At 46.3% G+C, this 16,733-nt stretch overlaps 1 protein-coding gene across 1 annotated transcript in view; it reads right to left on the reverse strand.

Moving 5' to 3' along the window:
- Positions 1–445: 445 nt before the first annotated feature.
- The window catches only part of LOC309558211 (transmembrane protease serine 9-like), a gene marked incomplete at both ends in the record, with an annotated part of 116,697 nt that continues 100,409 nt past the window's right edge, over positions 446–16,733 (reverse strand). Inside the window, one exon of the mRNA XM_082261233.1 lies at positions 446–760. Coding sequence (XP_082117359.1) covers positions 446–760 — 315 coding nt within the window. The remainder of the gene's footprint in view (positions 761–16,733) is intronic.

A 16,733-nucleotide genomic window follows, 5' to 3' on the forward strand; every position in this document is an offset into this window, starting at 1 on the left:
CCCCCCGGACCTTCAGAGCGCATGCGCCGCTCGCGCGAGCGGCTGCATGCACTGTAAATATCTCCTAAACCGGCACGGTTTAGGAGATATTATTTGTACCTACAGGTAAGCCTTATTATAGGCTTACCTGTAGGTAAAAGTGTCAAAAAGCGGGATACTACCGCTTTAAGGAGCTCCTCAGTTTAAACAAATACCACTGTATTCTCCAAAAAATGTATTTATTTTTCATATGTTGGCAATAGAAGACAGTATGGCTTATTTGGTAAAGGAGTAGAATGTTTGTGAAGGGAATTTTTATTTTTTTTAGCCCATCCTGTTTACTAAATACATCCAGTCATCTGTGAGCTCAAACACATTTTTATCTTTCCGTCTATGTGATTTGGTATTCTATATAAAGAGAATTTCCTCTATGCCTGTCTAGGTCAGCAGAGACGGCTGTTTTAGGTTATATTAGTGTCAGCAGAAGAATAGTTGGGACCAGGATCACCCAGCGATAGTGTGAAAGGCTGGATGTTAATACAGCAGCATTGGTGTACCCTGGGTTGAAGAGACTTCCTCCACATGTCCTCGTTGGTGTAGGAATATATGACACATCATTGAATGTAACATTCAGGTACTTGCTGATCCAGGCTTGGTAGGCGGTCACCTGTGTGTACACCCCAGGGAAGTTGCGTTCTGCACATCCGTTTCCCCAGCTCACAACTCCAACTTGGTACCATACGCCCCGGACCTTACACACCAGAGGTCCTCCTGAGTCACCCTGTAAGACATAAATAATCATCAGCTGCACCTATGTCTATCTGTTTGTCTTTTCCATGATTGTGTAATCACACAAACTAGTTTAGCACTTAGTTAATGGGTATGGAGTTGGCACTACACAAGAACTTTAAGCAACCAAGTCAGTTTTTATTTCCTTAAAGCAAATTTGTTGCCAAGTAAAAAAAAAAAAGTATGTAAAAAATCTGGACCAGCAAAGAAAGAGGAGTTAAGCCCCGTACACACGAGTGGAAATTCGGCCGGGAATTTTCGTCCGACGACCGACCTGCCGATTTTCGGCTTGTTAGTATGGTGCTCTCGACAACCGACTCCGACTTTTTGGCCAAAAAAATCCTGGTATGCAGGCTATAAAATTTTTGTCCTCCGTCAAAACACGTCCGATTTTCGTGCAGTCAGTACAGATTTTGATGGGGAAACATCTTATGAGCAAGACTGGGCATGCTCAGAGAAGAAAGAACACAAAGAAAGCAATCCAACACATGACATCACTTCTGAAGTAGAATTCTGTCGTGCGGGAAAATTATTGTGCAGTCTAGAGCACATTCCAACCAAAAGACACCACTCTGGACAAAAGACAGACGACCGGTCGGCGGAAATTCGTTGCGTGCGTACGAGGCTTTACACTCACCCAGCCATCCATTCTTCTGATTGCAGAGCAATGGCCTTTTCACATCTATCATACTTACTGGGGTGTCCCATGATTGGTTATTTGCTCATTCTGTGGTTTGTCTAACCAACTTCTACATCCCTACGGGGCACAGTAGGGATGGTCAGCAGATAGAACCACAGTGCATGGCTGGGGTACAGGAGTTGAATGCAAAGATTTTTCAGGCCGATGTATCTCCTGAGCAGAGCAGAGATCTGAGAAGTAGATGGTAAAGGTCTTGTTTTTGCCATTTTTGTACTTAGTGATAGTGTCAAAGGAATGGAGCGTTGAGGGGGAAATGGGGTATGCGAGAGTGGTATGTAAATGGGGAATGGCGCATCGAGGGGTTCTAACACAATTTTTCATATTGTCAAACAAGGATATTCTGTAGCTGAAGTAATACACAACAATAAAGAATAGAGATAGATCTTAGTGTCACACACCAGGAGGGGTTGTACTATTATTGAAGGGTACACCAGTTTGTCTACGGTTCCCATACTGCCTCAATACGCTGTTTTTTACCAGTTAAGAGATAAGGACTTTTCGTATGAGTGGTTCAGTTGGAATTAATGATAAGACTTTAGATTTATTAGGGGCCCAATCTGCTCTCCAATGTTTGGCTATCACTGTTCTGTGACTACCCATATTAATATATGGGTAGTCACCGTGCGTAACGGCGGGGCTAAAGTTCAGAATGGCCAGTGCAGGATTTGGCTAAAGAAGGACACCTGTGATATCAGAGAGTAATTTAAATATTTTGCTCCAGAAATTGAAAAGGTTTTACAGGACCAAATGATATGATAGAGGGTGCCTGTTTGTCCGCAACCTCTTCAGCAGAGAGTGGAATTGTTTGGAGAACCAATTGATAGGGAGTAAGATACCATCTGGATTTTCATTTTTGTGACATTTCCCAGTGATTGACACAGTTGGATGATGAATATATTGATTGAAAGGCTGAGATCCACTGGGAAGAGGTATAGGATTCTAACACTTTTTGAATCATACCCAAGGCCAGAACAAGGGGAGGGGGGCGCAGGAGGGACAGCTTCCCTGGGCACTGTGGTATCATGCTAGGTGGGGGGCACCATAAGGAAATTGGGGGGGGATATGATTTGTGTTGAAAGGTGGAATTTGTAGGGTGGCATAGAGTAAAAAGTGTTCTAGGAGGGGATATTTGTGGAGGTGTGCTAGGAGTGGTGATTTGGGGGGATTTATGTTGGGAGGGGGAAAGAAGGTGTGTGCTTGAAGGAGGGACTTAGGAGGTTTGTGTTGGAAAAGGTGAAATGGTAGAAAGGGGGGGGAAAGATTTGTGATAGTAGGGGACATTTTTTGGTGGGGGGGATTTGTGCTAGTAGGGATGATTGGGTGGTATTTGTGCTAGGAGAGGACATTCTTGTGAGGGGGGATTTGTGCTAGGATGGAGGATTGGGGAGGGGAATGTAGAGAAAGAAAGGATTTGACCTGGGGGTATATGGGGGCAAAGATTTGAGCTGGGGAAGGGGAATTTATGCTAGCAAGCATGCAGATTATTGTTCATTTTTTTTTTTCTGGAAGGGAGGTGATGTTTGCGAAGATATAATTCTCATTCATCTTGGGGGGGGGGGGTGCAATTTGGCATGTATGCCCTGGGCTATAGATGACCTTGTCCCTGCACTGGTCATACCCATACATATACATTATATATTAGAGCTGAACTCAAGCTAAAACTTCTTTACTCTAAGGGCTCAAATTTTTGCAACATTCATGCAAGTGTAGTAAATGATTTCCAAAATGTTTGTAATATGTGTGTAATAGTTTCCTTGTTGCTACCTTGTTCCATGTTGGCGAATGTAAACCCCTAACATTTGTTCCTATATAGCTTAAGAACATTTGACCATTAAAGTTAATAGGCTAAGAATAATCGACCAGCAGGGGAAACACCATGTGGGAGACTTCTGCACTGTGTCCAACCAGTGTCGGGACAAGGTCATCTAGAGCCCGGGACAAAATTCCAAATTAGGTCCCCCCCAAGATTTGTGAGCATCATGTGTCAGCAAACCCCCCCCCCAGAAAAAAAAATCTGCATGCGTACCCTCTGGGTACCCAGCTAAAATCATCTCTCTACCCATATGCTCCCAGCACAAATCCCCCCCCCCCAATTTAAAAAATATTCCCCAAGCAAAAATCCTCTACCCCTCAAATAAATCCTCTACCCCCCACTCCACACCCCCCCCCCATTTCAGCACAAATTGTCCCGCTCAAACCCCCATCCTGGCACAATTCCAACTCGCAAATTTCCCCTCCCAGCCCAAGTGCCTCCCCAATCATCCCCACTAGCATAACCCCCACCAAAAAAAAAAAAAAAAAATCTCCTCTACCATATTACTTTTTTAGCACAAGCCCCCCAAATCCTGCCTCCAAGCACAAATCCTCTTTCCCTATAATCCTTCCATATACAAATCCCCCCAAATCACCATTCCTAGCACACCTCCCTAAATTTGCCCTTCTGGAATAATTCTTACCCCCTTCTGCCCCCTTCCCCAAACTCTCCCTCTCAACACAAACCCCCTCCCCAAATCTCCTTGCGGTGTCCCCCATCTCACACGATAACTCAGTGCCCAGGGCAGCCACTGCTCCTGCCCACCCCTTGCCCCGGCCCTGTGTGCTGCCTACATAGAATTTTGTGCAAATGGCCGTCCCACACATGTGAGAAATCACCACGAATGTCAGATCATGGATAGAGTTGAGCGGACACCTGGATGTCCGTGTTCGACGGGTTCGGCCGAACTTTAAAAAAAAGTCCGGGTCCGTGTCCCGGACTTTTGCCGAACTTTTCCCGGACACCGAACCCCATTGAAGTCAATGGGGACCCGAACTTTCAGGCACTAAAATGGCTCTAAAACACCAAAGGAAAGGGCTAGAGTGCTGCAAATGGCAGCAAAACGTATTTAACAGCACGACAAGTGCTCTGCAAACAAATGTGGATAGGGAAATAACTTAAAACAACAAAAAAAAAACAGAAAAATAAAACAATGTTCTTCATCTCTGAAGGACGAGGCCCATATGGAGTAGGAGGGAGGTTGAGGTGGTGGTGGATGTGGCGGTGTCATAGGCGTGCGCACAGGGTGTGCCGGGTGTGCCTGGGCACACCCTAATCACCTAGGGCACATAGCATTATCACTCTGTTTGCCAGTGAGGATATGGGAAAGATCTCCCTCGGACCTGCTCTGCTCTATTTCTCTTTGCCAGCAGGGAGAGTAATGTATCGGAGCCATGTACATGTAGGCAAACACATGCATGTGTATTTAAACTTTGGGGTGCACACCCTAATGCAATAGGCTGCGCACACCTATGGGCGGTGTAGGTGGAAGCGGCGGTGGAGGAGGACCAGGGCCGAATTAAGAGCATCATGGGCTTGGTGCTGAGGATTTTGAAGGGCCTTAAGGGCCGTGCCTTGGCATGCACCCAGAGGAGGAAGGGTGCAGCCATGCATGCCTAATTTAACATGGGATGCTGTCTCTGAAGCCCATAAACACATCCATGCATCGGCAACTGTCCCTCCTTGTCCGGCCTTCGCGCTGTGTGGGGAGGTTCTGAGGGTGCTGCCTGGGGAAGCGAGCATAGAAGCCAGACTTCTGTGTTTACAAGTGACAGAAGAGCGGTAACAGTGAATATGGCCAACCCGGGGCCTATATAAAAGGTAGGGGCCTGGAGCTGCAGCTCCAATAGCCCCTACGTTAATCTGGCCCTGAGGAGGACGAGGTAGCCAACACTGCTTCTTTTCACAAATTTTAAATGAGGGTACACCCCAAAAGAGTGAGAAAGAGCAAAAATGGAACAATGGGTGGGTAAGGTCGGTATCCATTGCTATTCTGCACAAGGTACGGAAAAGTCCAGTGGGATCCATGCCTGATTCATTTTAATGAACATGAGCTTGTCCACATTGTCTCTGGACAGGCGGCTGCGCTTGTCTGTTATAACGCCCCCCAGCCGTGCTAAATACCCGTTCAGATAATACACTGGCTGCAGGGCACGCCAGCACCTCCAAGGCGTAAAGGGCAAGCTCAGGCCATGTGCCCAATTTGGAGACCCAGAAGTTGAAGGGGGCAGACCCGTCATTCACTACATGTAGGTGTGTGCACACATACTGCTCCACCATGTTGGTAAAATGCTGCCTCCTGCTAAGACGTTCCATCTGAGCTGCTGGTGCTGCTGTTTGTTGTGGCGTGCTGACAAAGCTTTTCCACATTTCGGCCATGCTAACCCTGCCTTCTGAGGTGCTGGCGGTGCCCTGGTTGCGTTGGCGACCTCCTCCTCCTCTGCCTTCTTCTTCCACTGTGGCCCCGCTGTCAGATGGGAATGCCAGCAGCATCGCGTCTACCAGCGTGCGCTTGTACTCGCGCATCTTGCGATCGTGCTCCAGTGAGTGAATTAAGGACGGTATCCAGCAGCATGGCCACCCAGTAATCAGCACAAGTTAGAATGTGGGCAACTCGGCGGTCGTTGTGGAGACACTGCAGCATGTAATCGCTCATGTGTGCCAGGCTGCCCAGAGGCAACGAAAGGCTGTCCTCTGTGGGAGGTGTATCGTCCGTGTCCTCTGTATCCCCCCAGCCACACACCAGTGATGGCCATGAGCTGGCCTGGGTGCCACCCTGCTGTGAACATGGTTCCATCTCCTCCTCCAGCTCCTCCTCCTCATCCTCCTCATCCTCCAGAACTGTGCCTCTGCTGGACAATTGTGTCCCTGGCGTTTGTGTGTGCAGGAACCCACCCTCGGAACCCCTTGCGAATGACTGCCCTGAAAGCCTTGGAAATGTTACCTCTTCATCCTCCTCCTCCTCCTCATCCTGTGCCACATCCTCTTCCATCATCACCCGAATTGTTTTTTCAAGGAGGCATAGAAGTGGGATAGTTAAGCTGAGAACGGCGTCATCGGCACTGGCCATGTTGGTGGAGTACTCAAAACAGCGCAACAAGGCACACAGGTCTCGCATGGAGGCCCAGTTATTGGTGGTGAAGTGGTGCTGTTCCGCAGAGCGACTCACGCGTGCGTGCTGCAGCTGAAACTCCACTATGGCCTGCTGCTGCTCGCACAGTCTTTGCAGCATGTGCAAGGTGGAGTTCCACCTTGTGGGCACATCACATATGAGGCGGTGAGCGGGAAGGCCGAAGTTACGCTGCAGCGCTGACAGGCGAGCAGCAGCAGGGTGAGAACGCCGAAAGTGCGCACAGACGGCCCGCACTTTCTGCAGCAGCTCTGACATATCGGGGTAGTTTTTAAGGAACCTCTGCACCACCAAATTCAGCACATGCGCCAGGCAAGGGATGTGCGTCAAACCGGCTAGGCCCAGAGCTGCTATGAGATTTTGCCCGTTATCGCACACCACCAGGCCGGGCTTGAGGCTCGCTGGCAGCAACCACTCATTTGTCTGCTGTTCCATGCTCCTCCACAACTCCTGCGCAGTGTGTGGTTTGTCCCCCAAACAGGCAAGTTGTAAAACTGCCTGCTGTCATTTACCCCTGGCCGTGCTGAAGTTGGTGGTGAAGGTGTTACGCTGTCCGGATGAGGAGGCGGTAGAGGATGAGGAAGCGGAGTAGGAGGAGTTAGGAACAGGAGGCAAACTGAAGCGCCCTGCAATCCTCGGTGGTGGAAGGACATGCGCCAAATTGCTATCCGCCTCAGGCCCATCCGCCACTGCATTTACCCAGTGTGCCGTTAGGGAGATATAACGCCCCTGACCGTGCTTACTGGTCCACGTATCGGTAGTTAGGTGGACCTTGGCACAGATGGCGTTGCGCAGTGCACACCTGATTTTTTCCCCCACTTGGTTGTGCAGGGAAGGGATGGCTTGCCTGGAAAAGTAGTGGCGGCTGGGCACGACGTACTGTGGGACAGCCACCGACATAAGGTTTTTAAAACTGTGCGTCTCCACCAGACGGAATGACAGCATTTCAAAGGCCAATAATTTTGAAATGCTGGCATTCAGGGCCAGGGATCGCGGGTGGGTAGGGGGGTACTTCCTCTTCCTCTCAAGTGTTTTGGAGATGGAAAGCTGAACGCTTCCACGGGACATTGTGGAGATGGTTGTTGGTGACCCAGGTGGTGGTGTTGCTGACAGATCGTCTGTTTGCGGGGTGGCAGGTGCCGGTATCACTACAGATGTGGCTGGAGCGGCCGAGACTGCAGCAGAAGAGGAAGCAGGATGAGCCAGAGACGTTTCTTGGTTTTGAAGGTGTGTACTCCACTGCAGCTCGTGCTTTGCACTTAGATGCCTGATCATGCAGGTTGTGCTCAGGTTGAGAAGGTTTATGCCTCGCTTCAGGCTCTGATTGCACAGGGTGCAAACCACTCGTGTTCTGTCATCAGCACATTTTCTAAAGAACTTCCACGCTAGAGAACTCCTTTGAGCTGACTTTGGTGCGCTCGTTCCCTTGCTGCGTTGGGCAGTAGCAGGCGTAGTGTCTAGGGCATGGCCGCTCCGCTTCTGCACCCTGCTCCCTCTTCTGCTGTGCTGGTGGCTCTGTGCGACCACCGCCTCTTCCTCCAAACTACTCAGGTCACCTGCATGACCTTCATTCCATGTGGGGTCGAGGACCTCATCGTCCTCCACATCATCTTCCACCCAGTCTTCACCCCTGCCCTCTTTGTCAGTCTCCAAAATGAGTGCTGCAGCAGTTGGCACCTGCGTTTCGTCATCATCGGAGACGTGCTGCGATGGTCCTTGCATGTACTCATCTTGAGAAAAAAGTGGTTGGGCATTGCTGCACTCAATCTCTTCCACTTCTGGGGCAGGGCTAGGTGGATGGCCCTGGGAAACCCTGCTGACAGAGTCATCAAAAAGAAGAAGAGACTGCTGTATGGCTTGGGGCTCAGACTGCTTGCCTGATTTGCAAGGGGGTGAGGTGAAAGACGGTTGGACATCGGCTGCAGGTGCCAACTCTGACCTTTCTGCAGTAGACTGGGTGGGAGACAATGTGAAGGAACTGGAGGCACTGTCAGCAGCAAACCAATCTACTATTGCCTCTGTGTTCTGGCCTCATCACTTCTAGAGGCGTATGATGCCCTACCAAATACTGATGCAGGTTCTGTCGCCTACTCACACTTGAGGAAGGTGTTTGACTTGTGCGTGCAGCTGGCACAGATCGACCACGTCCTCTCCTTGCAACAGGAGCTCTACCAGCAGCACCACGACCCAGGCCACGGCCCTTATTTGACGGTCTCCTCATATTTCTGTAATTTAAGATCTTGCCCTAGAAAGGTGTTTATTGAATAGCGGAACAAAACAACAACAGTATCGCACGGGTGTATCTCACAGTCAAATATGCAAACTATGCCGCAATTTAATGTTTTTTACATCAAAAGGGTGTATATTGAATAGCGGAATAGGATAAAAAACTGTGTATCTCACACGTACAAACACAGACTAGGCCCGAATTAAATTTTTTTCTACCCTAAAGGGAGGATGAGGAAGAGGAGTAGGAGGAGTTGGGAACAGGAGGTAAACTGAAGCGCCCTGCAATCCTTGGTGGGGGAAGGAGATGCGCCAAACTAATTTAAAAGGTGTATCTCACACGTACCGATACAGACTATGCCGTAATTTAATTTTTTACACTCCAAAAGGGTGTATATTGAATAGCGGAATAGGAAAAATTTTATAATACGGTGTATCTCACACGTACAAACACAGACTAGGCCCCGATTACAATTTTTTGTACCCTAAAGGCAGGATGAGGAAGAGGAGTAGGAGAAGTTGGGAACAGGAGGCAAACTGAAGAGCCCTGCAATCCTTGGCGGGGGAAGGAGATGCGCCAAATAAATTTAAAAGATGTATCTCACACGTACCGATACAGACTATGCCGTAATTTAATTTTTTACACTCCAAAAGGGTGTCTATTGAATAGCGGAATAGGAAAAATTTTATAATACGGTGTATCTCACACGTACAAACACAGACTAGTCCCCGCCGATTACAATTTTTTGTACCCTAAAGGCAGGATGAGGAAGAGGAGTAGGAGGAGCAGGCAGGAGGCAGACTGAAGCACCCTCAAAACCTCGGCAGTATGAGATGCGCCCCAAAAATTGGAAAGGTGTATCTCACACGTACCGACACAGACTATCCTGCAATTTAATTGATCCCCAAAGGTTTTTATTGAATAGCGGAATAGGAAATATGATCAAAAAAAGTGTATGTATCTCACACGTACAGAAGCACACTAGGCCCCAATTACTACTGTTTGTACCCCTAAAGGCAGGATGAGGAGTAGGAGGAGTATGGAACAGGCAGCACCCTCAAATCTTCAGAAGTATGTGATGAACCCCAAAAACTTGGAAAGGTTGATCTCACACGTACCGACACAGACTATCCCGCAATTTAATTGATCCCCAAAGGTTTTTATTGAATAGCGGAATAGGAAATATGATCAAAAAAAGTGTATGTATCTCACACGTACAGAAGCACACTAGGCCCCAATTACTATTGTTTGTACCCCTAAAAGGATGGATGAGGAGTAGGAGTATGGAACAGGCAGCACCCTCAAATCTTCAGAAGTATGAGATTGTGTTCACTGTACCCCACAAAGATTGTGTTCACTGCACTCCAAAAAGATTGTGTTCACTGCACCCCAAAAAGATTGTGTTCACTGCACCCCACAAAGATTGTGTTCACTGCACCCCAAAAGGATTGTGTTCACTGCACCCCACAAAGATTGTGTTCACTGCACCCCAAAAGGATTTTGTTCACTGCACCCCAAAAAGATTGTGTTCACTGCACCCCACAAAGATTGTGTTCACTGCACCCCAAAAAGATTGTGTTCACTGCACCCCACAAAGAGTGTGTTCACTGCACCCCAAAAAGATTGTGTTCACTGCACCCCACAAAGATTGTGTTCACTGCACCCCAAAATGATTTTGTTCACTGCACCCCAAAAAGATTGTGTTCACTGCACCCCACAAAGATTGTGTTCACTGCACCCCAAAAGGATTTTGTTCACTGCACCCCACAAAGATTGTGTTCACTGCACCCCACAAAGATTGTGTTCACTGCACCCCAAAAGGATTTTGTTCACTGCACCCCAAAAAGATTGTGTTCAATGCACCCCAAAAGGATTTTGTTCACTGCACCCCAAAAAGATTGTGTTCACTGCACCCCACAAAGATTGTGTTCACTGCACATCAAAAGGATTTCATTCACTGCACCCCAAAAAGATTGAGTTCACTGCACCAAGATTGTGTTCACTGCACCCCACAAAGATTGTGTTCACTGTACCCCAAAAAGATTGTGTTCACTGCACCCCAAAAAGATTGTGTTCACTGCACCCCAAAAAGATTGTGTTCACTGTACCCCAAAAAGATTGTGTTCACTGCACCCCAAAAAGATTGTGTTCACTGCAGCCCACACACAGCAAAATGGATGTGGATCACTGACACCTGCCTATCTCCTATCCCACACCACACAGCAATATCGATTGTAGTTTGTAGAACACACTTTCCCTAAAAATCAGCAAACGCTATCCCTAACAGGATTGATAAGAGATCGTAGATCGGGACTGAGTGCTGACCCCACCCCACACAGCAATATCGATTGTAGTTTGTAGAACACACTTTCCCTAAAAATCAGCAAACTCTATCCCTAACAGGATTGATAAGAGATCGTAGATCGGGACTGAGTGCTGACCCCACCCCACACAGCAATATCAATTGTAGTTTGTAGAACACACTTTCCCTAAAAATCAGCAGACTCTGTCCCTAAAAGGATTGATAAGAGATCGTAGATCGGGACTAAGTGCAGACCCCACCCCACACAGCAATATCGATTGTAGTTTGTAGAACACACTGACCCTAAAAATCAGCAGCAGCCTCGCCCTAAAATGCCTACAACTCGCCCTGCCTAACACACTCCGACCTGTCCCTCAATTCTATCCGGACACAAATGTTTTTTTCCTGCCTGTCTGTCCCTAATCAGCAGCCAGCACGTATGTGTGCTCTGTCCCTGATCTAAGCAGCAGAATGACGCCGCTGCGGCGCTGCCTCGAACTTATAAAGACTTGGTCACATGCTTCAGACGGCCAATCACAGCTACTGATACATTTGCAGGCATGGCTGGTATGGCTTAGGCACACAAGTTAAACGCTTGTTGATTGGCTGTTGAAAGCCCACAATGAAAAGCGCGCCAAAGCATGCAAAACCCGGAAATAAAACGACCGAACACGGATTTTTACCCGAATATACAGTAAAGTGTCCGTGTCCGTGTTCGGGTAAAAAAAATCCAATTATTCGGTACGAACACAAATAATACAGTCCGTGTTTGCTCAAACCTAATCATGGATAATTCTAGCCCTAGACTTCCTCTGTAAATATAAAGTGGTAACATGTAAAGGCTTTTAACCACTTGAAGATCAGGCTTTTTTCTGACATTTCTTGCTTACAAGATAAAATCAGTATTTTTTGCTAGAAAATGACTTAGAACCCCCCAAATAGTATATAGATTTTTTTTAGCAGAGACCCTACAGAATAAAATAAAGGTCATTGCAATATTTTATGTCACACTGTATGTGTGCAGAGGCCTATCAAAAGCCATGTTTTGGGAAAAAATACACTTTAATGAATTTAAAAAACAAAACAGTAAAGTTAGCCCAATTGTTTTGTATAGAAAAATGATGTTAGGCTGAGTAAATAGATACCTAACATGTCACGCTTTAAAATTGCACACACTCGTCGAATGGCGACAAACTACTGTACTTCAAAATCTCCATAGGCGACGCTTTAAACAAATATATTGGTTACCAGTTTAGAGTTACAGAGGAGGTCTTGTGCTAGAAGGCTCATGCAGGCGTACCTTCCTGCATTATCAGACTCTGACCTAATCATTGACAGAATACATTGTTTACCAAAGCCTTCCCATCTCCCAGAGAATGTCCCTAGAGATGTGCTGATGAGGGTCCATTTCTTCCACGTAAAGGAGCAATTCACGTCAGCCTTTCGGAGGAACCCCCAACCATCTGAATGATACTCCCACCTCCAGGTTTTTCCTGACCTTTCTCAATACACCATGTTGAAGCGCAAAGCATTGTTGCCTAACCAAGGCTCTCCGCAATCATGACATAGTGTATAGATGGAGGTACCCCACAAAGTTGACATTCACTAGAGATGGACAGTCAGTGGTGATCACTTTCCTAGATGAGGGTCTGACCCTGCTAAGAGATTGGGATATAATACCTGCATCTCCCTCCGACAACCTCACCTCTGTTCAGCACACGCAGTCCAAATGGTAAACAGTGTTGCATAAAAAGAAAAACAAGAAAAAGAACGCATGAGCTTCTCTGCTTCTATGTATGCTACCTCTTACCAATTTGGTCCTGGTCCGTCGATGAGCCACCACCCCACGAAGTTTCCCCTCACCTCTCATGTGCAGTACTCCTGTCGCTAGATTCCTGCTGGAATCGTTTGTTTTTATAGTACTTTGTTGTCTAACCTTCCCCCCTGTTTTTGCCTATTTCTTTCTTTTGCCCCTGTCTGATTGCAAGATGTTGGAAGTCTCACTCGCCATGCTGAACATACTCAGAAGATGCTGCTGCTCCTCGCCCTTCCATCCTTGATGGCGCCTGGTACCACTTCGGTATCACTTCTGGTAAGCCACAACCGCCATCTACACCTACAACACTAACATGACAATTACAATAACTTCATTTAATGTTTACGGTTTCAACCACCCGGCCAAACGTGCTTCTGCGTGGAAGGAAGCTGTTAAGCACCGCAGTGATGTCCTCTGTCATCAAGAGACACACTTTTGTGACTCCAACCCCCCTCCATTTAAACGCAGAAACTTTTCCCATATCTTCACTGCCTCTGCACCCGCTAAGCAGAAGGGAGTTTTGATAGCAATCCGAGACACTGTTGCCTTCTCCCTCCAAGAATTACATTCAGACACCGATGGCCGCTACCTGATTCTCATTGGATAACTCAACAATAAATTCTACACCGTGGTTAACCTATACGCACCGAACACTAGACAGCTCCGATTTCTACGCAGACTGTTCTGTAAAATTAACTCTGTGCGTAAACGAGCCTTGATAGTCTGCGGAGATTACAACCTGATGGTTGATTTCCACTGGACTCCTAATCCACGGCCTTACGTTATCTACCCATGCTGCATGCTCTCTTACAGACTGAAAATATATTTGATGTATGGAGATGTCAACACCCAAGTGAAAGATACTACACCTTTCACTCCTCCAGACACAATATCTATTCGCAGATTGACATAATCCTTGTGGACAGACTACTACTCCAGGCCGTGTCCTCCTCCACCATCCATGACATATCCTGGTCCTATCATGCCCCTGTCTCCATTAGGGGGGTGGAGGGGAATGCCCCTGGACTGGCTTACCTCTGGAGAGATAACTCTCAAGTTCTACAAATGCCTTCTTATGTATCTTTGATCACTAAACACTTGAAGGAGTTTTTTTTAACTCAATGCTCCATCGGTTTCTAATCCCTTTTCATTGTTGTGTGCCCATAGGGCCTTTATTAAAGGTGTTATATTACAACTTTGTGCCAGGGTAAAAATAGGACACAGGACATAGACAGACTCTTGAATGAAATTAAGACTTTAGGGCTCCAAAACAAACAAGAACCTGACCCTACTATAGCCAATAAACTCTCACAACTACGTTGCGACTTATGCCTATTGCTACTTGGCCAATATAATAAACATATTACCAGAGATGTATAGTAACTAAGTAGAACTACTTAAGTACTGTACTTAAGTACCGAAATGCGGTATCTGTACTTTCCTAGAGTAGAATTTTTTTCTCCTACTTCTACTTTTACTTCACTACATTTTTTCGATGATTTCGATACTTCTACTCAAGTATTTTTTTTTTGTGCTGCATAGTTACTCGTTACTTTTAAAAAAATTACCACTGCCAGAACAGTCGATGGCAGGTTGCATAAAGCTCAAAAAAATGTGTATAATGTCATTTGTAAATCAGCGCATACGAAAATAAAGGCTGTGTATAATAAAAGCTGCTATACCAAATCTTTCCAATAAAAAGAAAATATGAAACAAACAAATAAATGGTGCTACAGCGCTTAAAGTGCATCAAGAAAATACTAACAAACACAGGTTAATCATTTGAATAAATCATTTGAAATAATAAAAAACAATATGATGTTCAAACTTTTGACTTATTTCTTTAATAACTACATAACACAGTACTTGTACTTCTACTTTCAGTACTTGAGTAGAAATTTTTTTTCAAAACTACTGGTACTTTTTACTTTTAGTACTTAAGTAGCAAATTTTTTGAAAAAACTACTTGCAATACTTAAGTAAAAAAAATGTTGAATACTTTAGTACTTCTACTTAAGTAACTTTTTCTGCGAGCACTTCCACTTCTACTCAAGTAATTTTTTGATCGAGCACTTGTACTTTTACTCAAGTAGAAATTTCGAGTACTTTATACAAGTCTGCATATTACTGCATTGAAACTCTCCCATTACTCGTCGGGCAACCAGGCAGGCAAACTCTTGGCCTACAGGCTGAAAGAGCAACACCGCAAAACAAAAATTCCCTACCCAATTCACCCTACCACTAAAGGCAAAATTAGTAATCCTAAGGACATCGTTGACTCCTTTGCGGACTACTACAGCTCCCTTTATAACCTCCAGAATGACCCTTCCACTCCCCAACCAACGGAGGAAATCATCCACAACTTTTTACACACATTAAAACTCCCAAAATTGTCATCTGAACAACTACTGACTCTCAATGCTCCTATTACTCCTGCGGAGATAACTAGGATGATAGGTTCCCTACCGATGGGGAAGTCCCCCGGCCCGGATGGCCTTGCCAATGATTATTATAGACTATACGGTAGTTGCCTGACCCAGACTCTGTAAGAGGTCTATTCGACTGCAATATCCTCAGCCTTTTTCCCCCCTGAAATGTTAACTGCCTATGTTGTCACGATCCCCAAACCGGGTAAAGAACTAACCTCCCCACCAAATTTCAGACCCATATCATTTCTTAATATACAGTAGATGTTAAATTGTATGCTAAACTCCTGGCTTCTAGACTCCTCCCTATTCTCCCTACCATGATCAATCTGGATCAGACCGGCTTCACACCAGGCAGGCAAGCCTCTGATGCCACCAGGAGAGTCATCAATCTTATCCAACATGCCAGGTCCCGTCAAATTCCTTCTCTGCTCCTATCCTTGGACGCAGAGAAGGCGTTCGACAGGATCCACTGGGGCTATATGACCCATGCCCTGTAGGCTTTTGGTTTTCAGGGTCCCATACTATCTGCGATTCTAGCTTTATACTCTTCGCCCTGTGCGCGGGTCTATACTAACAATGTCCTGTCCCAGCCCTTTCAGAATACAAACAGCACCAGGCAAGGCTGCCCCCTTACCCCGGCAATTTTTAATATTCTCCTAGAACCCCTAGCTGAAGCAATCAGATCCCACCCCCACATTTCAGGTTTTTCTCTCAAGGGCACTTCCCACAAACGAAACCTTTTCGTAGATGATATAATACTTTTCCTAACTACCCCCTCCAAAACCCAAGTTCATGCCCTATTACATTCCTTTAGCCAAGTATCCTTTTACAAGGTAGATTTCTCAAAATCACTGATTCTGGACCTAGGCATCCCTGCTTCCCAAAAGACCTTACTCCAATCTACTTTCCCCTACACTTGGAGTCAGTCCACTATCTCATACTTAGGTCTCCAACTTACTTCTAAACCAGATAAACTAGCTGAGGTCAACTTCGGCCCCTTTCTTGGTAAACTTACGACAGATGTGTCTAGACTGTCCAAAATGGAGCTGTCCTGGTCTGGAAGACTTGCATCCTTTAAGATGCTTCTCCTCCCCCAAATACTCTACCTTTTCCAGACCCTCCCCCTCCCGCTAAAACCAACTCATCTAAAAGCCCTAACCCAACTACTCACAAGATACCTCTGGAACTCCAAACGCCCCAGATGTGCTAAGTCCATCCTGCTCAAGCATAGGTTGGTGGGGGGAATGGGCATGATTGATATTGCAGATTACTACCATGCCTCCATCATTACACAAATCAGAGCCTGGTTCCGCCCAGGTAGTTCCCCATGGGTATCCATAGAATTCGCACTTAGCCCCATTCCCTGCATCCAATCTCTATTGTTGTCAGACACTTGGGCACAGAAACCCCTCAAACAACTCCCATTGACACTACAAGCTTTGCTTCTTTCGTGGCAACAAAAAAGCGACGACAACAGATGACTCGGGACAAAATCGAGATCCCCATACTTATTGACACTTTAGTAGATGTAATACCTTCAGTTGCCCC

The sequence above is a fragment of the Pelophylax lessonae genome (assembly GCF_965119305.1).
Source record: "Pelophylax lessonae genome assembly, chromosome: 6".
Taxonomy (NCBI): domain Eukaryota; kingdom Metazoa; phylum Chordata; class Amphibia; order Anura; family Ranidae; genus Pelophylax; species Pelophylax lessonae.